At 34.7% G+C, this 22,157-nt stretch overlaps 2 protein-coding genes across 2 annotated transcripts; both read left to right on the forward strand.

Moving 5' to 3' along the window:
• Positions 1-3,783: 3,783 nt before the first annotated feature.
• On the forward strand, positions 3,784-5,081 carry LOC130986487 (uncharacterized). The gene is made up of 3 exons (XM_057909912.1): positions 3,784-4,249; positions 4,321-4,372; positions 4,533-5,081. The coding sequence occupies exons 1-3, from the start codon at positions 4,154-4,156 to the stop codon at positions 4,607-4,609; spliced, it is 225 nt and encodes a 74-aa protein (XP_057765895.1). The 5' UTR covers positions 3,784-4,153; the 3' UTR covers positions 4,610-5,081.
• A 10,425-nt stretch (positions 5,082-15,506) lies between these two features.
• Positions 15,507-15,959, forward strand: LOC131025596 (extensin-like). The gene has a single exon (XM_057955394.1). It carries the CDS (start codon positions 15,507-15,509, stop codon positions 15,957-15,959), a length of 453 nt encoding a protein of 150 aa, XP_057811377.1.
• The last annotated feature ends 6,198 nt before the right edge of the window (positions 15,960-22,157 follow it).

A 22,157-nucleotide genomic window follows, 5' to 3' on the forward strand; every position in this document is an offset into this window, starting at 1 on the left:
TCAAGTCCGAACGTTAGGGCAATTGTAAAAAGTGGGAAATTGTAAAAGTAGGGAATTTAGGGGAAAATTGGAGATTTGAGAAATTAATGCCTTAATTCTATATTCTGAAAATTTGAATTTAATAGCAAAAAAAATAAAAAAATCCTACATGGCTGCCACATCAATTAATTTTTTTTTCGGCGTGTATATATGGCGCTTTCGACATCCACGTCATTTTTCCGGATGGTGGTTGGCTGACCATGTGCAATTCCAGAAGAAAAAGAAAGGTTATGTATTATTAGGTAGATTTTAAAGGTGATGTGTAATTCTAAAAAATGGGGAAAGATAATGTATTTAGGAGCAATTACCCCTTATTTAATTTAATATACTACTAGTAGAAACCCTTAAATCTATTCATTTCTCATTTCTGGACTTGAATTACAAACATTCGCCGCATTCCCTTTCTCTAGCCTCAGCAGCCTTCCTTCCTCACCCCTCAACTACGGCGCCGCGCCGGGCGCCACGACTCATCCCCACCGGCGACTAGCAGCAGGCCATCGCAGCTGCGCAGGAGCCCACCTGGACCACGCCGACGCAGCAGCAGCAGACCAGAGCCACTACTGGCTTCTCCTCCGCCGCCAAGATTGACGACAGCGCCGACTAGCAGCAGGCCAACAGCAGACCGACGCACTTCCCGGCTTCTTCTCCACCAAGATGATATGATTTTAGATATGAAAGTTAGGTATATCAGGGCCGGCCCTGACATTTCGGGGGCCCTAGGCGAAAAGGAAAAAAAGGGGCCCCTAATAGAAGAAGCTTCGAGAAGTTGTAGCAAATTTGAGATAGCTGTAAACCTGCAACATTGACCATAAAGTGCAATAAACTAGAAAACAATGATAAAATAATTATAAAAATAACTTATATCTTCTAGCATTTTGAGACGCAAAATCATCAGTAATTTCTTCAAGATCAAGCTTTTCTAATACCTCATGTTCAATGCATAAAACCGCTAATCCATTCAACCTTTCTTGAGACATAGTAGAACGCAAATATGATTTTATCAATTTTAATTTTGAAAAACTTCTTTCTGTTGAAGCTACAGTAACTGGTATAGTCAATAATATTCTATATGCAATAGAAACATTTGGAAAGCAATCTGAAACTTTATCAAATTCAAGAACCTCACCAAGCGATTTTGTTTCAGATGGTAAACACATTTGTAGCACTAAAAGACTCCTCATCAGATAATGGAATCTCTTCTTGACAACTTTCATCAAATTGTTTCTTCCTACGAATCATACGTTTTGGTGGAAAAATAGGATCAATTTCCATCTTAGATGCAAGCTCCTTAGCTAATGTCAAGACCAATTGAAAACCATCCTCTCTATATTTTTCAAAATAAGAAATCAAACCTTTCAAAATAACTATTGCAACATCAATTTGCATATCTTTAGATTGTAATTTTTTGCTAATCGTGAGAGAGAGAAAGCGTGAGAGAGCCGTACGTTGAGAGAGAGAGCGTGAGAGAGCTTCAATATATATATATATATATATATAGGGGGCGGTTATTCAATAAACCACCCTTATTTTAAGAATTACGAACCAGCAAAAATGCATGAATTTTATGTATAACACGCATGAATAAACTGTATAAAGGTATGAATATCAAAAAAATAATTTTTTGCTATCTTTGGGATTCGAACTCATGACCATGAATATATCCAACAAGGTGATGAATCAACCGTAGATCTTGATGATCTAAGGGCTGAAAATGGTTCTTAATTTATATTTTAATAAGCGTTCTTATTTTAGCCTTCCTCTATATATATATATATATATATATATATATATATATATATATATTATGATTGCTGTTGTGGGCCACTGTTCTTTAGAAAGTAGGTAAGTAATTTTTTTTTTTTTTATGGTAGGGTGCTGTCGGCCCAGCTTTAGAAAGTAGGTAAATAAATTTTTTTTTTATGGTAGGGTATAATATAAGTGGGCCTAAATTTTGGGGCCCCCAAAAATTGGGGGCCCTAGGCCATTGCCCCACCAAATTAACATAAGGGCCGGCCCTATATTTAGGGAATCTGTTCTGATTTTGTTTTTACATGATAAATCAATTAGCTGAATTTAGCTCGACTTTCTACTATTTTTCAATAAATTTTGTTCCTTTTAAACTCGAGAAACAAAAATTGTAGCGAGAATTAGTGGCTGAATTAGTTCATTTTCAGATTGTGTTTAGGGTTTGATTTTAATGTTTTTTGAAAGAAAAAAAACAGATAAAAGTTTCGGTTCGATTTTGATTGGTTTTTGGCTTTCTAACGGTTCGGTTCAGCCTTTCCATAATTCGGTTCGGTTTCGATTTTTACATATTGGATTCGTTCGGTTCGATTTTGAACCGATGCACAACCCTATTCATCTACTTTTTAATATGCACAAATATCTCTAAATAATTCTCTTTAAAAATCATTAGAAAACAATAAAACTAAGACATATGTTTCAAGATTCATTCGAACACAGAGTTGATAAAAATTAACTCTAACAAACACACTTATAAAAGGTGGAAATCAAATAAAAACAAAAAGTACTACTCCTTCATTCACGAAACAAGCATCCAATTGTATCTAAATTTTTGTCCACCAAATAAGTACCTACTCTATTTTTTGGATATATATACTCTCTCTTACTTTTAATATTACCACACTTTACCAATTGGACTCACCACACTCTACCATTACTTGTCTAATTAATCCAATTTTGATGTTAATTAAATAGGCCGATTATATTAGTACTCCCTAAATAGGATATTTTAATATTAATTAAATGGAGTAGGATATTTTTGAATTTCCAATTTATTTATTTTCTGAAAATTTTATTTCCAGTTTATTTATTTTCTGAAAAAATTATTTTCCAGTTTTCAGTTTATTTATTTATTTATTTTCGAATTTTCAGTTTATTTTCCAGTTTATTTATTTTCGAGTTTACAGTTTATTTATTTCCGTCCACGAATTTTCAATTTATTTTTTAGTTTATTTATTTTTGAATTTTTTAGTTTTCAGTTTATTTATTTCAGTTTTCAGTTTATTTATTTTTCAGTTTTCAGTTTATTTATTTTCTGAAAATTTTATTTTCCAGTTTTCAGTTTATTTATTTTCGAATTTTCAGTTTATTTTCATAAAATATTTAGAGTAAAAAAAAGAAATAAAGAAAATAAAAGAATAAAGAAAGAAAATAAATAAAAAAATAGAGAGGAATACTAAAATTAAATTAAAAATAAGCTAAAGTGAAGTCAAAATATGTAAATGAATAAAACTGTTGTGAAATGTCTTTATGATAATGAAAAATTAGTAAAAGTAAGTAAAAGTTATTAACACTACCCTTTTAGTATTTCATAACATATTTTTTAGCTTTCTTAGTTTTCGGGTCAAACATCGAGTAAGTATTTGTTTCGTGGATGGAGGGAGTACGGATTTAAAGTAATAAGAAAAAAGGAAATAGTATTAAATTTCCCTTATTTCCCATTGTCTGGGCATGCTGTGCAGTTGAGAAACTCGTGATTAGATATTTTACGTGTTTCTATCTCACCTACCAAGACTTTAATCATGTGCAGGGTTCTCTACAGAAATAGAATAATGAATTTGCACCACGAATAAATATATGGACCAACACTTAATGATGTGCGGGCATCTCATAAATAGAACAAAGAATCTTCACTGCAAATAAAACACATGTGACTGCCAATAGAGCTTGATTATGATTTTGGTTCAATTTCATCTTTATATCAATAATTTTTTTTATTTTTATGTAGATAATGGTTTCATATACGTTTCATTACTTTTGTATTTTTAACTGTAGAGATCCGATCCGCAAATGAGTTACTTATTTAATTATATACTAATAGTTGACTCTTGTAATTATTAAAAAAACATGGATGGACAAGACTTAATTATGTGCGGGTTTCTCTACAGAAAGAGAAAAAAGAATCTGCACTGCAAATAAATATGGACCACACACACAGCAGAAAAAGGTAAAATATCGGTTGCCACAATTTTTCTTTTTTTGAACTTGAAGGAAACAACGTGAGAAACGAAATCGAAGTAGAACATTCCAGAATCCAGATCATCACAGAAGGCCTTGAGATATTTTCGGGCTTCTGGAACTCTCGTTATCAATGGGGTCTACTCCACAATTCCATTTTTTTGTTCTTAAAAATGTGAGCCAGAGATTGAAGAAAGAAATTCGACGTGCTTATCGTAAGCTTACAATGGTATGGTGTACAAAAATGTCTATGTTTGATATTTAAAATGAAATGTGCGAATGATGATAAAATTTGTTCAGCAATGGCATCCTGACAAACACAAATTTCAGCAAATTGAAGAAGCATATTCAGGTAATTGGGCACAGGAAAAAGATGACTTACATGTTGAATTATTTGTGTGAATTTTGATTTGGACTTGGTTAAACAGATCGGACAAAGCGAATATTGATCGTACAATCACAAGCCCTCTTTTATGTTAATTGAATGCATAAATTGTGTGTTCTTGTTTCAGGGTTTCTCCGATTTTGTTCAAGAAATGGTGTCTCTCGTGAATGGCACTTGCTCTGTTTAATCAAGTATTGGGCTTAGTTGGTGAATTCGTTATGATGAAATTGATATTGAAAACAGCATGGAACAAGTGCAAGGCATGTTTTGGGAGATGGATGCGATTCCTAAATGGACATGTGAAGAAACAAGTTCAAATATGACTGTAACTTCTTCTCATCATCGCCAAGAGATGGTATTGAAGAAGTGAAGCCCATGTTTTGATACTCATGTTATTAAGAGTTTGAGGCCTTCTTGTAAATAAATGTTATGCTTTTGCATACTACTCTTGTGATTCTAGGTATCACTTGCAGTAATTGATCCACAGAATTTTGCTTTGTGAAAAATGAGAATTAGTACTAGTATTTTTTGCTGTTTTTACTATTGGGCATGTACATGCACCAACCACTACCAAAATAGACCGGCCACATGCTATTGTCGTGTTTATGGATGGAAACATTAATATACGTTTCAAATGGATGATTTACAAAGGTATTCCACTAAGTTTATTATGAAGAGCTTATAAAGTGTAATGTTTTGAGTGTTTATGAGTTGTTGAAGTATTTGAATTTATAAATAAAAGAGTGAATTGTGAGGTAAAGAGAGAACATCTTAGTTAAAGAAGGAAATTGTAGATAGATAAAATTGCAAGAGTATGAAATTATAAATCTTATTTGAATTATTTTTGTGAAATAATTATTGCTTATAAGATAATGACAAAATAAGTTGGGGATGAGAAATTTATTTTTAAAAATTTTATAATTTTTTAAAGCTTATTTTTACAACTTATAAATTGTTTTAAGGAGCTTACAAGCTTAGCCAAATATATCTTCTTAAATAAGATAGATAAGATTTATATTAGAGATAAAATTATAGATTGATTAAATAATCAATTCAACTTTTGATGATAAATAATTACGGGGTGGATTATGCAAACTAAATTATTTTATCAGCTTATCACTTAAATTAAATGTTACGTTACTTTCATCCACCAAAAATGTATAATAATTACTTGATTTGGGGTTTATAAAGGGTAGGGATGGGCTAAAATAAGAACACTTTTAAATGTATAAAATAAGAACAAATTTTGTCCATTAAATCTTCGTTGATATTGTGACTTAAAATTTGCCTAATCAGAACATAATTCATAACAAAAGAACCTCAGATTTGTGCATAGAATATAATTTGTAACAAAAGTACTTTCAATTCGTAATAAGAAAAATGTATGAATTGCAATGGAAACAGTTACGAATTTCGGATCTCCATATAATTTAATCTGGGCCATTAATTCACTATGATCTAATGGACATGATTTGTTCTTATTTTATATACTTAAAAGTATTTTTATGGTAGCCCGCACCATAAAGGGTACACTACTTTTCTTTTGTAAACATGACCTCATTTTATCATTTTAATTGTAAAAATCCACATTCAATCCAACAATAATCACTCTTTTTCGTGTAATCTTTTATCCACTATCTACAACCATTTCAGTGGACGCAGCACTTGGATGTATTTTTTTTTTTTTTTTCGTGCAGGCTTGACTCTTGAGTGGGTGGGGGGATGTGAACATCTTCAAAAACAGAAAGACAAAAATAAAATTGCTTTGTAAGATAGGCCCATTGGACTGACCATTTGGTCAGCCTTTGAAATAGTTTTGTGGAGAGAACTTGGGCTTTACACGAATCAGGCCTGTAAATTTATGGGCTTTTAACATCTCAATGGAAAGTATGTTTATAACAAAGGCGCCTTTTCTCGGTCCTTTTCTGATCTTTTTCTGTTTTGTGCCTTTATGGCCTGAATTTATTTGTCAAAAGATAAATACACCCTCCGTCCCACGAATCTTGACACGTATTTCTTTTTGAGCCGACGAATTTTGACACGTATTCCTTTTTGAGCCGTCCCACGAATTTTACCACTTTTATAAATCAATAAATCTATGCAGCCACATTGTGGCCACCCACACACTAATATAATAAGGATAATCTTGATTTATTTAATTTATTTTTTAAATAAAAATAGGATTTAGTTATTTTATTATATTCTCTATATTGTACTTATTTTTTTTAATTTTTTTGCATTTTTTATTTTTAATTTATTTTTTAATAAAAATAAAAAAGTTACCAAAAAATTGCAAAAAAATTACTATAATGTAGAGAATATGATAAAATGACTAAATCTTATTTTTATTTTAAAAAATAAGTTAAATAAATTAAATTATTTTCTACTTAAGTAAATTATGGGCAGCCACAATGTGGCTGTTTAGCATTACTCTTTATAAATATAGTACTCCTACTTTATCATTATTACCTTCTCTTTAATTTCCTTCTCTCTCCTACTTTATCATTTTATTATCTTATCTTTCCTACTTTATCACCTTCTCTCTCTTACTTTATCATTTTTATACTTTATTACCTATACACTTAAAACACTAATCTACAACTCTTTAATTTCCGTGCCGAAACCAAATGTGTCAAAATTCGTGGGACGGAGGGAGTACTAATTTTATTTTTATTTCATACTGCATCCCTCCATTAGGGGTGTGCAAACCCAACCCGAACCCGCCCGGACCGACGGGTTCGGTCCGGACCGAACCGGCCCACTATAGGTATTTGGTCCGGGTTGGGTCCTATTTTGAGGACCGAAAGTTTTCCGGGTCGGTCCGGGTCGAACCCGGTCGAAACCCGGAGAACCTGAAACCGACCCATCCTATTTAAAATTTAATATTTAATATTTATATTTAATAATTAATATTTATAATAATAATATAATATTTCTAACTTATGAATCTAACCCTAAATTCTAAAAATCAATCTGTTGTCTGCTGCGCCGCACACCCATCATCCACTCCTCAATCTAACCCTAATCCCCCCCGCCCCCCCCGCTGCACACCCATCCTCTCCACTCAAATCCCGCCGCCCCGCCAACCGGACCGCCCACGCCCTGACGCCCAGCAGGCCAGCACCGCTGCGAGCCTGCGCCTGACGCGCAAACGCGGTCTCCCCCCTGCGCGCCCACGCCCAGAGTCCAGACGCCTTGGCCTTACTCAAACCTGCCGCCCCGCCTACCGGTCCGAACACGCCCCTGACGCCCAGCACCGGTCCGTCCACGCCCCAGACGCGGTGTTCCCCTGCCCTGCTGCCCAGACGCCGACCTGCGACCTATTTTTAGATCTGAAAAATAGGTGAAAAATAGGGGAAAAAAAATAGGTTTTTAGCGGGTCTGACCCGGACCGAACCGGACCCGTTGCTCGGGTTCGGTCCGGTCCCGGGTCGGCCCGCTCGAAACTTTCGGTCCGGGTCGGTCCGTTTTTTAAAAAAAATCGGGTCTACAAACCCGGCGGGTCGGTCCGGGTCCGACCCGCTGCACACCCCTACCCTCCATGGAAAAACTTTATATTTTTCCTTTTTGAAGGAGTTTATAAAAAAAATTACCTATTATTTTATTATACACCACTACTTATAAATACTCCATTTATCCATACTTTTCACATTTTTACCTAATCTCAATATTAATTTACAATATATTTTTACCATTATCAATGCACTCAACAACCTTTTGTCTTCTCCTAATATACTCAACAACATTTTTTAAAAATTCATAACCACTTCCTAATAAGAAGTTATTTCATACACGGATGGAGCATTAATGAAAATAGTTTGATGTCCCAATCAGTAAATAATAAAAGAAAATATAAGTTCCTGTCAGTTAAATTACAGTTTCAAGGTTTTAGCTTAGATTACTAGCAATTATTTCACTAATCATTCAGTTTCAGTAAAATTGTGGTCAAGACCTTTAGTTTCAATTAGCTGTCTTAATAGTGTTACGTGTCATTTTTTTTAAGTTCTTACCTACTCGCAGCAGCAATTTATGGTATGCTCGATTTGAAAGAAATGGACATATTCAAAGTCGTTAGTTACTTAATTTCCATTTTCCCTAATTAATTGTTCTTATATAAAATCACGGTTAGAAATAGAAATGATGGTGACAGTACTACAGTAGGAGTGGGCCGGATAAAGAATATTAAAGCCCGGTTCAAATACTTTAGATCCATGTGATCATATTCGAATCGATTGTTTTTCTTCTCTTTGCTTTTTTCCCATCATATCCCCATATTTATTTATTTCACGTTTTTATAGTTCGCTAGCTCAATAATCTATCTTTCATACTGTCTTCTTAATTATGTGTATGTAAACTAATTTCGAGGTTGCCTGAAGAAATATTACGGAGGTGATATATAATGTTCTCTGTATATGTCACCGTTGATAATATGTATCAAACTCTTATTAGGTATATATATATATTTTTTACAAATTAGAATATGGGTAATGTTAGGCATTTACATTCGCGTGGAATGTTGATGCAGCATTTCGGAATCATGCAACAAAAATTGCCAAAATAATGTTTAATTCTGAAAAAATAATTTTGATCCTTCATCTCCTTTATCATCTGGACTAGGCGATTTTACAACAAAGATGGGGTTGTCCAAATTTTCTTTTGGGGAAAAAACGAATTTAGCTTTATTCCATCTTTGCAGATTCCGTTGAAGCTTGCTTTCCGTCAAGTTTCCAGCAGAATCTCTCATTTGTTATGCAATACTTTATTCTCATAGACTCAATATACATACATATAGGAAAATGTTAAATAAAATGAGATCCGAAAAACTCAATATACATACATATAGGAAAATATTAAATAAAATGAAATCGAAAACCATTCTCAATCCTTCGATCATAAATATTTATGATAGATATATCATCTTGATGGATAAATGCAACATCTGGATTCGAATCCTATAGTGGACTATTTTTTTTTTAAGAATGCATTAAATTTAAGATTGGATTCAATAATTTTACAAGAAAATACATTATTCTCACGTTCTCTAAAAAAATTGTACTCCCTTCGTCTTAACGAAAGCGGTGCGCTTCTTTTCAGCACGGAATTTAAGAAGAATAAGATTGTAGTGTAAAAGTATGTAAAGGTGTGTAAGGCCACATTGTTTGTAATGTAAAATTATTACCAAAAAAGGAAATGCACCACATTCGTTGGGACGGCTCAAAAAGAATATGCACCGTTTTCGTTGGGACGGAGGGAGTTGTTATTATGTTTGCTAGAAATCGCATTTCAGTCTAAAGCATAGGCGTGTATTGCGAGGAGGGGTTTTTCAGCAATTGAAGGATACGGAGGGGTTTAGTTGCAAAAGGTTCCTTTCTTTGTTTGGTCAAGTCATGGCCGTTGATTTAATCTAAGGGCTGAGGATTAAACATAGAAGGGGAATCTGTTATAACGGCTTTCGTCTTCTTCAGCTGGGGTTTAATCCCAATTTCAAGTTGCAGAGAGAAATCGAGAGAAAAATAGTGAGAGTTCTTCTTTTCAAAGTGATCTGTAAGAAGTATTGAGTGCACTTATATTCTCTGGTTTCCTTGTATTCAAAGTTCGATTGGAAATAAAAGTGATCTGATTTCTTTGTCCCGTGGATGCAGGCAAATTTGTCAAACCACGTTAAATCTTGTGTCGTTTATTGTTTCTTGTGTTCAATTGTCGGTTTGCTCAACAAGTGGCGCCGTCTGTGGGAAGGGAGATCACAAATCGGCAATAGGATGTCGATACCAAGACATGAATCGGAAAAATTTATGGGTAAAAATGATTTTGGGCTTTGGAGGATCAAGATGCGCGCGTTACTAACGCAACAAGGTTTGGCATCTGCGTTGACTGATGATGATGAGGTTTCATCATCTATCAAGGATGATGATACAAAGGAAAAGGTTGCGGCGACAGCAGAAGCGAACCTAAAGAAAGCTGAGATCCGGGATAAGGCGCATAGTCTGATTATACTATGCCTTGGTGATAAGGTGCTACGAGAAGTAGCAAGGGAGAAGTCCGCAGCTGCTGTTTGGGAGAAGCTAGAGTCGCTCTATATGCAGAAATCCTTGGCGAATAGGCTTTTCTTGAAACAAAAGTTATAATCTTTCAGAGTCATTGATTCAAAGCCCTTAGAGGATCAATTAGAAGCATTCAACAAGATAATAGATGATCTTGAGAATGTGGATGTAAAAATCAGTGATGAAGATCAAGTTATCATCCTTCTGAATTGCCTTCCATCATCATATGACAATCTTAAGGATGCAATGCTCTATAGAAGGGATAGTGACATATCAGCCGAGGAGGTTCAATCTGCTTTAAAGTCTAAGGAACTTCATAAATCAACAACATCAAAGAAAGAAGCTGCTACTGGTGAAGGTTTGTCTGTCAAACAGAAGAAAGAAAAAGGGCAAGAAGTCCAAAAAGGATTTCAAGAAGGGAAAATAAGAAAAGGGCACTAAAACCTCAGAAGATGAAGCACAGACTTGCTATCATTGCAAGAAGCCCGGGCATTGGAAAAGAGATTGCATTATATGGAAGAGAAACCAGAAGCAGTCCAATGTTACTGGAAAACATGAGCAAAAGGAATCAGAGCAGTGTGATGTTGCTGAAACCCTTAATGTGGTGGAGAAACATGTCGATGACCAATGGGTATTGGATTCTGGCTGCTCATTCCACATGTGCCCTGTCAAAGATTGGTTTACAAAGCTGAAATTTCAAAAGGAAGGTACAGTTTTGTTGGAGAATGATCAGAGCTGCAGTATTGAAGGAATTGGCTCAATAAGGTTCAAACTCCATGATGGTTCAGTCAGATTATTGGAAGATGTAAGACATATCCCCAGTCTTAAGAGGAATCTTGTCTCCCTTGGTTCTTTGGAAAGAAAGGAATATGAGTGGAAATCTGTAAAATGAGGAATGATCATAACCAAAGATCATAAAATCATCTTGAAGGAAGTTAGAAATAATGGGCTTTACTATCTGGAGGCAAAGACTATCACAGGCTGTAGTGATAGTGTCAAAATAAATGACACTATGGTTTGGCATAAGAGATTGGGACACATAGGAGATAAAGCTCTCAATCATTTGATGAAACAAGGTTTTATCAAAAGTCAAACTGATTTCAAGATGGATAGTTGTGAGAAATGCATCCTTGGAAAGAGTAAAAAGCTTCCATATAATACAGGTAGACATACATCTAAAAATCCATTGGATTATGTCTATTCTGATCTGTGGTGGCCAACTCAGACAGAAAGCCTTGGAAGAGGCAGGTATTTCATGTCCATCATGGATGACCATTCCAGAAAACTATGGGTGTATATCTTAAAAGATAAAACTAAAGATCTAGAAAAGTTCAAAGAATGGTGTCATGAAGTGAAAAATGAAAAGGCAAGAAAGGTGAGATGTTTAAGGACAGACAATGGATTGGAATTCATCTCTAGGGAGTTCAATTTTTTCTATGCAGAGAAAGGCATTAAAAGACACAGAACTGTACCAGCTAACCCTAAAAAAATGGGTTGATTGAAAGAATGAACCGCACTATACTGGAAAAGGTGAGGTGCATGCTACTTGAAGCTGGAATGGCAAATAAATTTTGGGCAGAAGCTGTAGCCACTGCTGCATATATTATAAACAAATCACCTTCTACTGCGATTGATTACAAAACTCCAGATGAAGTATGGTATGGATCTACACCAAATTATTCACACTTAAAGGTATTTGGTTCTAGAGCTTATGTCCACCACAGGCAAGGAAAGTTAGAACCCAGATCCTTGAAGTGTATCATGCTAGGCTATCCAAAGGGAGTCAAAGGTTATAAACTTTGGTGTACTGAGCCTAGACAAGGAAAGTGATAGTAAGCAGGGATGTGGTATTTGATGAAGCTCAAATGCATTTTTCTTGCAGAATACAGATTCTGGTGATCAGCAGAACTCTCAGAATGAGGTAGACAAGATCCAGATAAATCAATTTTTTGAATGAGAATCTAGTGTTCATGAATCAGGTGGAGAGTTTATTAATTCTCAACATCAGTCTCAAACTGATAATATGGAGACAAATACAGATCCTCTGAGCAGCTATCAGTTAGCAAGGGACAGAGTGAGAAGGAATATCACTCCACCAAAGAGATTTGGAGAAGCTGAAATGGTTTATTTTGCTCTGAGTGTTGCAGAGGAACTGGAATATCAGGAGCCAAGGAACTTCTCTGAGGCAATGAAAAGCACTGAAAGAGAGCAATGATTTTTAGCCATGAAAGAGGAAATGAACTCTCTTGAAAGGAATGGCACCTGGATTCTAGTTACAAAGCCTATAAACAAGAAACTTGTTAGTTGTAAATGGATCAATAAAAGAAAGATAGAATTCATAGGAAATGAGCAAATAAGGTATAAGGCAAGGCTTGTGGCTAGGGGATTCACTCAGAGGGACGGAATTGATTATAATGAGGTGTTTTCTCCTGTAGTAAAGCATACATCTATCAGAGTTATGCTTGTTGTTGTTGCTCAATATGATCTAGAACTTGAACAAATGGATGTTAAAACAACATTTTTACATTGAGAATTAGAGGAGAAAATCCACATGGTGCAACCTGAGGGTTTTATTCAACCAGGATCTGAGAACAAGGTTTGTTTACTACATAAGAGTGTGTATGGTCTCAAGCAAAGTTCAAGACAATAGTACAGAAAATTTGATGAACATATGGGATCAATGGGGTTCATCAAGTCTCAGTATGATAACTGCGTATATCTCAAGAGAAAGAATGGTATGACAGTTGCTTACTTGTTATTGTATGTTGATGATATGTTGATAGCAAGTAAGAGTAAAGCAGAAATCAAGATTATCAAATATGGTCTTAAAGAAGGTTTTGAGATGAAGAATCTTGGTGAAGCGAAGAGGATATTGGGCATGGACATAATTAGAGACAGAAGGGCAGGAAAACTGTGGTTGAGTCAGAAGGACTATGTCATGAAAATGTTGAAGAAATTCAACATGCATGAATCTAAGGCTGTAAATGTTCCTTTAGCAGTTCATCTCAAATTATCTGATGCACAGGAGCCTAAAACTGAGGAAAATGTAAAGTATATGAAGAATATACATTACTCTTATTTGGTTGGAGTCTCATGTATAGTATGGTCTGCACCAGACCAGATATTGCTCAAGCAGTCAGTGTAATGAGTAGATACATGGTAAATCCAGGAAGGGAGCATTGGGAGGCTTTGAAAAAGGTGCTCAGATACTTAAAGGGAAGCTCAACTAGAGCTATATTGTTCCAGAAAACTGATGTTAAAGATGGACAATATCTTGAGGGCTATACAGATTCATATTATACATCTAACATTGACAACAAGAGGTCACAATCTGGATATATCTTCACTTTGTTTGGAGCTGCTATCAATTGGAAGTCAGCTCTTCAGTCTGTGGTTGCTTTATCCACTACTGAGGCTGAATACATGGCAGCTACAGAAGCCATTAAAGAAGCTATGTGGTTAAGAGGATTAGTTGCTGATTTTGGAGTAGATCAGAGTTCTGTTGTTGTGAAATGTGATAGCCAAAGTGCACTATACCTCATGAAATATCAGACTTTTCATGAGAGATCAAAGCACATTGATATTAGGCTGCATTTCATAAGAGACATTACTGAAAGAGGAATTGTGAAGATGGAGAAGGTTTCAATAGAAGAGAATGATGCTGATGTACTGACAAAGGCATTGTCAACTTCAAAGTTTGAACATTGCTTTGAATTGGTACATTTCTTGCCTCAAGTCTGATTATGTGGTTTAATTTCAGAGTTTAGATTTTGGATTGCTGGTTGTTTTGCTTTGAGTTGAACTGCTGGTATTTCTAGCTATCAGGTGGAGGATTGTTATTATGTTAGCTAGAAATCACATTTCAGTCTAAAGCATAGGCGTGTATTGTGCGGAGAGGTTTTTCAGCAAATTGAAGGATACAGAGGGGTTTAGTTGCAAAAGGTTCCTTTCTTTGTTTGGTTAAGTCATGGCCGTTGATTTAATCTAAGGGCTGAGGATTAAACATAGAAGGGGAATCTGTTATAACGACTTTCGTCTTCTTCAACTGGGGTTTAATCCCAATTTCAAGTTGCAGAGAGAAATTGAGAGAAAAATAGTGAGAGTTCTTCTTTTCAAAATCTGTAAGAAGTATTGAGTGCACTTATATTCTCTGGTTTCCTTGTATTCAAAGTTCAATTGGAAATAAAAGTGATCCGATTTCTTTGTCCCATGGATGTAGGCAAATTTGCCGAACCACGTTAAATCTTGCGTCGTTTATTGTTTCTTGTGTTCAATCCTCGGTTTGCTCAACAGGAGTAGTAGTTATTAGATCATATCATAACTTTTCACAAGTGTGGAAACTATAATTAATCTGAACCAGTGATCTATGTATGATCTATTTTCACACCTATCACATATAGTGGTAATATTACCACTTTCTTCATCGATAGAGAGCCATCCAATCAAAATGTTTATCAATATTTACAAATTAAGGGTTCTCCAAGGAGATATCTAACAGCGATAAACATTTTATACTATTAACTAATTAATCAGCCAAAAAGTATTAGTATATGGAAAATGCATGTAAGCTCATATAGTGCTAGCTACTATGTCAATTATCACCCTAAAAACATGTTAATTATTATTTGTATAACTCATACGTTGTTTAATTAGTTACTTAACATATTACATTCTTTGAATGAACATGAACTTTTAAATAATTTATAAAATATTTGAAAATTTATAAAATGTTTTTAAAAAATTTATAACCTATATTCACAACTAAGTCCGACTTAAAAAAAATATATAAAAAAAATAAAAAATAAAATGAGATCGAGAGAGAGGGGGGTAAAACCTTGAGCTTGAGGACCAATAAAGAAAGTGCACAACATCCATATGATATGCTACAGAAAATTCCCTTATCCCTTTAGTCCAATTTCCCACAATTATATATCCGATAGTATTGCAAGGGCCAAACACACATTGTCACAGTCCTCCGTCTATCCTCCACAAATATTCCAATTCTTCCCCCAAATCACTTACAAAATTCAAGAAATTTAGCCTCTCACAGAGATTCCATCATGGCCACTCTCAAACTCTTCTTGCAAATCACAATTTTTCTTGCTTTATTTTCAGCTTTAATCCAAGCCGATGAAAAACCATCAAGAAAGCTAGATGAAAATCCACCTAATTTAGAAAACAAGTGTGGAGATTGCCCTTGCGACCACCCTTGTAACCCGCCGCCGTCTCCCAAGTATCCGCCGCCGTCTCCGCCGCCACCGTCACCTCCACCACCATCTCCGCCGCCGTCTCCCAAGTATCCGCCGCCGAGCGACAACTGTCCACCACCGCCCGCCGACGTGCCGAGTGACCAGAAACCGCCCAAGGGCCCGAACCCTCCCTATATATACATAAATGGCCCGCCGGGAACTGTTTATCCGGTTTATCCGTATTATTCCGGCAGCCGCCGCAGCTTTTTGGTTGGGAAAATTCCGTTCTTGATCAGCTGTATATTGTGGGGGGCAGCTTTTTGAAGATTTGTGTATTTTGGGCAGAAAAAGAAAAAAAGAAAAAATCAGAATTCTTTTCTGCAAATATTTAAGTCCGAAGAGACGGGAATGAATGGATGAAGATCAATATTGCATTCTGATTTATTTAATAGGTTTGTTTGAGTTCATGTTTGATGGAGTAAATTAATTCATTGTCTGTATTAATTAATAACCCCTGTTTAGTTTGGTTTCCTGCCTTATGCAAACTGTTTTTATGTTGTGTTAATCTGATCTTAGAGAAATAAACAATGATATTTCATCATTATATTCTAGATGTTTATTTTACGTGTCGATCGTTTGCTTTCTTAATTTTCTTTGGTGAAAGAAAGGGTGCCACATTTGCTCCACGATAGTGCTAGATTAATTCCAATCTATCGGAGAAAGGTACGATATGATAGCTTTAATTTTTTAATTTTGTTATATTTTTATAAATGAAATACATAACATATATTTTGAATATTATAATTATTAACTATATTGTATTTAATAATATCATAACCGTGAGAAATATTTATAATTTATAGACCCATAAATAATTGTTACTATCAGTCCATAAGGATGGCAAAAATATTCAGCTTGAACTTCTGTTAATAAATCGGTTTGATATCTATACTATATTAAAAAAGGAGTTCTTAATTTCAAATTGATTTTAAATCAATTTCAAAATTAAGTGGTAAATTTGTGATTATAATAAAATTAGAGATTTATTTATAAGCTATACATCTTTTTTTTCTTTTTCTTTAACTTTTTCTATTTTATTTCTTTTCTAAAATTGTGAAATTCGACTAATTATAAAATATTTTATATGCATATCAAATTAAAGATCATGACAAGAGCTTTAATTTGATATATGTTATGTAAATATTAAATTTAAAATATAAAAATTATATTTATTTAAAGATTAAAACTTAAGAAAATTCTCTCTCCTCTCTCCTTTTTTTTTGAATAAATCTATTTTTTTTCAAATATTTTTTAATTTATATTGTTTTTTTTTCACAATATCAATTTTTATTAATGTTAATTATTCTTTATTTTTTATATTAAACTAAAATATTTATCTTAAATTACAGTATTTTTTTAATTATATTTAAAAAAATTAAATAATAATCAAATTAATATCAAATTTATATATAATGAAATATACAAATATTTTTCATACGTTGCACAAGTGTAAATGCTAGTTTATCTAAACGAAGAATGTTAGATTTGCCAGAAATATGTTCAGCAAGAATAATTCGGAAACTGCTTTAAAATAAAAGTTCAATGACTTGATACTGATTGCAACATAAAGTTGTACAGACACGCTTTATAAACTTTTTATGAATTCTCTGAAAAATCTAGTTTCAAAGTTTATTAATTAGCCCATAAATAATTAAATATTACTCTCTCCGTCTACTAATTCGTGTTTTAAGGAGAGGAGCACAAATTTAAAAAAAGATAATTTATTTATTAAAAAAATAATTACTAAAAATGGGTAGAATACAAATTAATGGACAAATCGAAATAAAAAGTAGGACACGAATTGGTGGACGAATGGAGTATAAACTTTGGAAAACAAAAAGGAAATGAAAGAAAGTTACGACTTCTTACATTAAACGTGGGGGCGTTCGACCGACTGGACCGATGCCAAATCAAATTTGGCCATCACAATTTGACAATTCACAATTTTGTCTGAAACTATGGACGTGACGCGTAGCATGTGACATCCTATGTCAGCTTCGAGGTTATAGTCGGAAACTTAAATGACAAATATTTCATTTTCTTGTAAAATGACCATAAAATAGTTTTCGGTGTTGTAATTTTTATTAGGGCTAAAGACCCCTTTGAAGTTTACAATATTTGCAGTTCAGAGTTCTTAACTCTATATTTTATCGTCGAACTAATATATGATACGTGAGCTGCATAGGGACTATCGTGGTACTCCGTATAATACTTTTTAATTATTAATTTAATTTTAATTTTTTGAAATAAAAAATTCACTTTTCTTTTTCATCTTGTAAATAAATAAATACATTCATATATATATATAGGGGAGCGCTCGAATGAGACCCCTTTTTTTAGTGAGATCTTAAACATGATCTCGTGAGTTTATTTTATCAATTATATGACTAATATTGTACCTAGAGGGCGAATATTTTCTCAGGGTTCGAATCATGGAGGGAGCGAAATATTATAAATTTTGTTATTATCAGTATATACTGCATTGTTCATCAGTATATATGTCTTATTCATTACCAATTTTTTAAATTTCGTTATTCATCAGTATATACTGCATTGTTCATCAGTATATATGTCTCATTCATTGTACTCAGTATCTCACGAAAAATAGAGGATCTCAGTATCTCAGTATATATATATATATATATATATATATATATATATTGTAAAATCCGCTGCTAAATTTATCGCACTAAAAAAATCGCTCCATGCATTCAGGATATGAATTCAGATGCTGCGTTCATAATTAAGATGATGCATCCATAGTAGATCTTGATGAACGAAGGGCTAAAAATAATTCTCTTTTCTTATTTTATTTAATGGTTTTACTTGAACATCTTCCTATATGTGTGTGTGTGTGTGTGTGTGTGTGTGTATATGGGAGAGTTCAATGGAGACCACTCCCTTAGATAAAGAATAAAGACCAAATCTTGTACGACGATCTTGCTTAATCTAAGGGTGATAATTTAACCTTTAATTATGATTTTATTTCATTTATTTTATATGATAAAGGTTAGGTTTGTCATTTTGTATTTTCTTCTCCCAACTCATTCTCTCTCTCTCTCTCCCTCCCAACTCATTCTCTCTCTCTCCCTCCCAACTCACGCTCCCTCTCTCTCTCCCACACTGTTATTCTCCGGTGAAGCCGTCGGCATCTCCTCCTCCTGCTGCTGCCGCTCCTTGCCTCCATCTCCTCCTCCGTCTCATCTGCCATCCCCTTCAAGTCCGAGACCGCCGTTGTCCCCTCCATTCCCCCTTCCCTCGCCTCCCTCCCCAATATCCCCAATCTGTCGACGCCGGCGTCGCCAAGGAGCGGCCGACGAAGACGGCGATGGTGAAGAGGGAGTTCATGTTCACCAGGCCATCCAGGGCGGTCACGTGGACGCTCGTGGTGGCGACCGCCGAATCTGCAGATCTGTAGTGTTCGTAGAAAAGACTAATGAACATACTAATGTTCGTTGATATGTTCATAGAAAAACAAATGAACATACTAATGTTCGTCGATATGTTCGTAGGAAAATAAATGAATATTATAATGTTCACCTATTATGTTCATTGGTGGATCAGGTCCCATAATGGAAAGAGAGAAATTTTCGAGATTTGTTCAACGTAATCCCAGATTTCAGTGGATTTGAGTGGACATATTTGCCCTTTTCGGATTAAATAAATGTAATTAACCAATATTTAATTACATAAAAAATCAAATCAGGAAATTATATGAACCGTTGATTGGAGTGAGATGAATGACCTTGATTTGGTCTTTATTCTTTATCTAAGGGAGTGATCTCCATTGAATGCGACCCTATATAGAGAGAGAGAGAGTTGGGCTAAAATAAAAACAATGTTTTTTGTATAAAATAGGAACACATCTCATCCATTGATTCTTAGTAATCTCATGGCCAGATTTCATCCAAGATATTAGCTTAATTTTACACGTCTAATATGCATTTCATGATTTATTTCCATTTAAAATGAACACTAATATCGAGGCTGTGTTTGTTGAAGATATACAATCATAATCTTTATGACCATTATGCCCATCGTCGATACATATGGATGAATCAACAGTACTTTTAATTTGAATGAAATACAAATCTAAAATCAGATCTGGACCGTCAGATTCTACAATTGAATGGTTAGGATGTATTCCTATTTTATACACTAAGGGGTGTTTTCATCCTAGCCTAACCCTATATATATATATATATATATATATATATATATATATATATATATAGGAGGAAGTTCAATAGGAAAATAAATATTTGCAAAGAAATGAGAAACAATATCAGCCATTGATCACGATCCATCGAACGATCAATAATTAAGATTAAATTTCGCATTCAAATTTTTGATGAACGTATCCAGCTTTCGAACCCCAAAAACCCCAAACGTTTAATAAAATTATTGGTATATTTAACCGCATTACTGTCATGTTCAATTTTATCATTTTCTTGTATAAGCTCATTTTCTTGTAGAACCCAACCCTATATTATATAGAGTGGATTGTGAAAATATCCTATTTGTTTTAGTAAAATTAAAAATTAGCCATTAAGATAAAAAATTTAAAAAAAATACCCACACTTACCATTTTACCCCTTCAACTACCCTTAAAAAAATTTCGCATTTCATAACTAAGTGAAATTCACAACCAGAATTTTTTGGTTGTGAATTCACAACCAGTCGAATGCACAACCATAATTTATTTTGATTGTGAATTCAAATAGTTCTGAATTTGAGTTTTAAAGTTTGAATTCACAACTAAAAACATTAGTTGTGAATTCACAACTAGCAATAGAGTTTTTCCTAAAAAAAAAAAAACTAGCAATACAGTTGGTTGTGAATTCGAGATTTAAAACTCGAATTCACAACTAACACTAACAATTCAGCCGTGAATTCATCAAACTGGTTGTGAATTCGAGAATTCACAAACAAAACAACTAGTTGTGAGTTCGAGCTTTAAAACTCGAATTTATTACTCCCTCTGTCCTTGAAAATTGTGACTTTATTACTATGTCGATACGTCCCTGAAAATTGTGACATTTCTTTATTTGGGAATGACCCCACAAACTTTCTCTCTTACTATTTACAAAAAAGTGTGGGATCCTATCTCCACTTAAACACAACTACTACATTTTTTTTAAAACCCGTGCCATCTTATTTGGGTTACAATCAGAGACGAATCCAGAATTTTTTTATTATAGGGGCACAAAATAACTCTAAGGATTTGATTGCTTTTTGTTCCTCCTCTAGATATATGGATAATAGCATGAGATATAATTTCATATTTTTCATATTTTGTTTGATTTGAATGATAATATATTTATCCACTCACTCCTTATAAGGTTCTCTTAGGTTTAAAATTGTCCATTTTCCAAGAGAAAATATGTTGCCCAAAAATTTATACTATCTACACGGATTTTTTATTACGTCAAAATAAACGAGGTATGAAACAGTAAATGGAGTTTATCTCTATTTTATACCTCAAAACAAATACACCATAAATATTAAATACGTTAGAAATACATAATAATCCAAGTCTATTAGAGATTGAAAGTTTAAAATTTTACATATTTATTACTCCCTCCGTCCCGTTAATCATGGCTCAAAACTTTTCGGCACGGGTATTTAGGAGACAAAAATTAAGGGAAATAATGTGTGAGCCATATAATTAGTGTTATCTTAAATTGATTTTAGTAGTTGTTAATCAAGTACACAATATCTACAATACCACCATTTCTCCCCAAAATCCGGTGCCGGCGCCGCCACTCTTAACACCGGCGAGGTTTCAACCACCATCTACAACACCACCATTTTCCCCCAAAATCTGCAACAGAGCCAACACCACCATTTTTCCCTCTCTTGCTCCGATTAACAGCAACAACAAATATCAAAACTCAAAACTTCAAAATCAACAAAAATAAAAAATTAAAATTTCAAAATCAAGACAACCAAAATCAGAAATCTGTTTGGATAGAGGTAGTGGAGGGTGGAGGCGGTGGAACCTCTAAAAAAAGAAATCTTAGGGTTTTGCAGTGGAGGCGGCGTGGGAGGATGGTGGAGGCGCGAGGCGGTGGAGGGTGGTGGAGGCGGTGGAGCGCGCAAAAGGGTGGTGGATTTTGTGGAGGCGGCGCAGGAGGCGAGAGGCCTGAGGGTGGTGGAGGCGCGCAGAAGGGTGGTGGAGGCGGTGGAGCGCGCAGGAAGATGGTGGTAGCGGCGCAGGAGACGGGAGGGTTGAGGGTGGTGGAGGCGCGCAGGAGGATGGTGGAGGCGGTGGAGCGCACAGGAGAATGGTGGAAGCGGCGGAGGCGAGAAATCCGAGGATGATGGAGGGCGCAAGAGGGTGGTGGAGACGGTGGAGGAGGCGAGAGGCTTGAGGGTGGTGGAGGCGGCGCATATGAGAGAGAGAGAGAGAGAGAGAGCAGAGAGCGGCGGGAGGGGGGTTGGGTAGATTTAGGGTTAGTA

This window comes from Salvia miltiorrhiza, chromosome 5 (genome assembly GCF_028751815.1).
Source record: "Salvia miltiorrhiza cultivar Shanhuang (shh) chromosome 5, IMPLAD_Smil_shh, whole genome shotgun sequence".
NCBI classification, from domain to species: Eukaryota; Viridiplantae; Streptophyta; class Magnoliopsida; order Lamiales; family Lamiaceae; genus Salvia; species Salvia miltiorrhiza.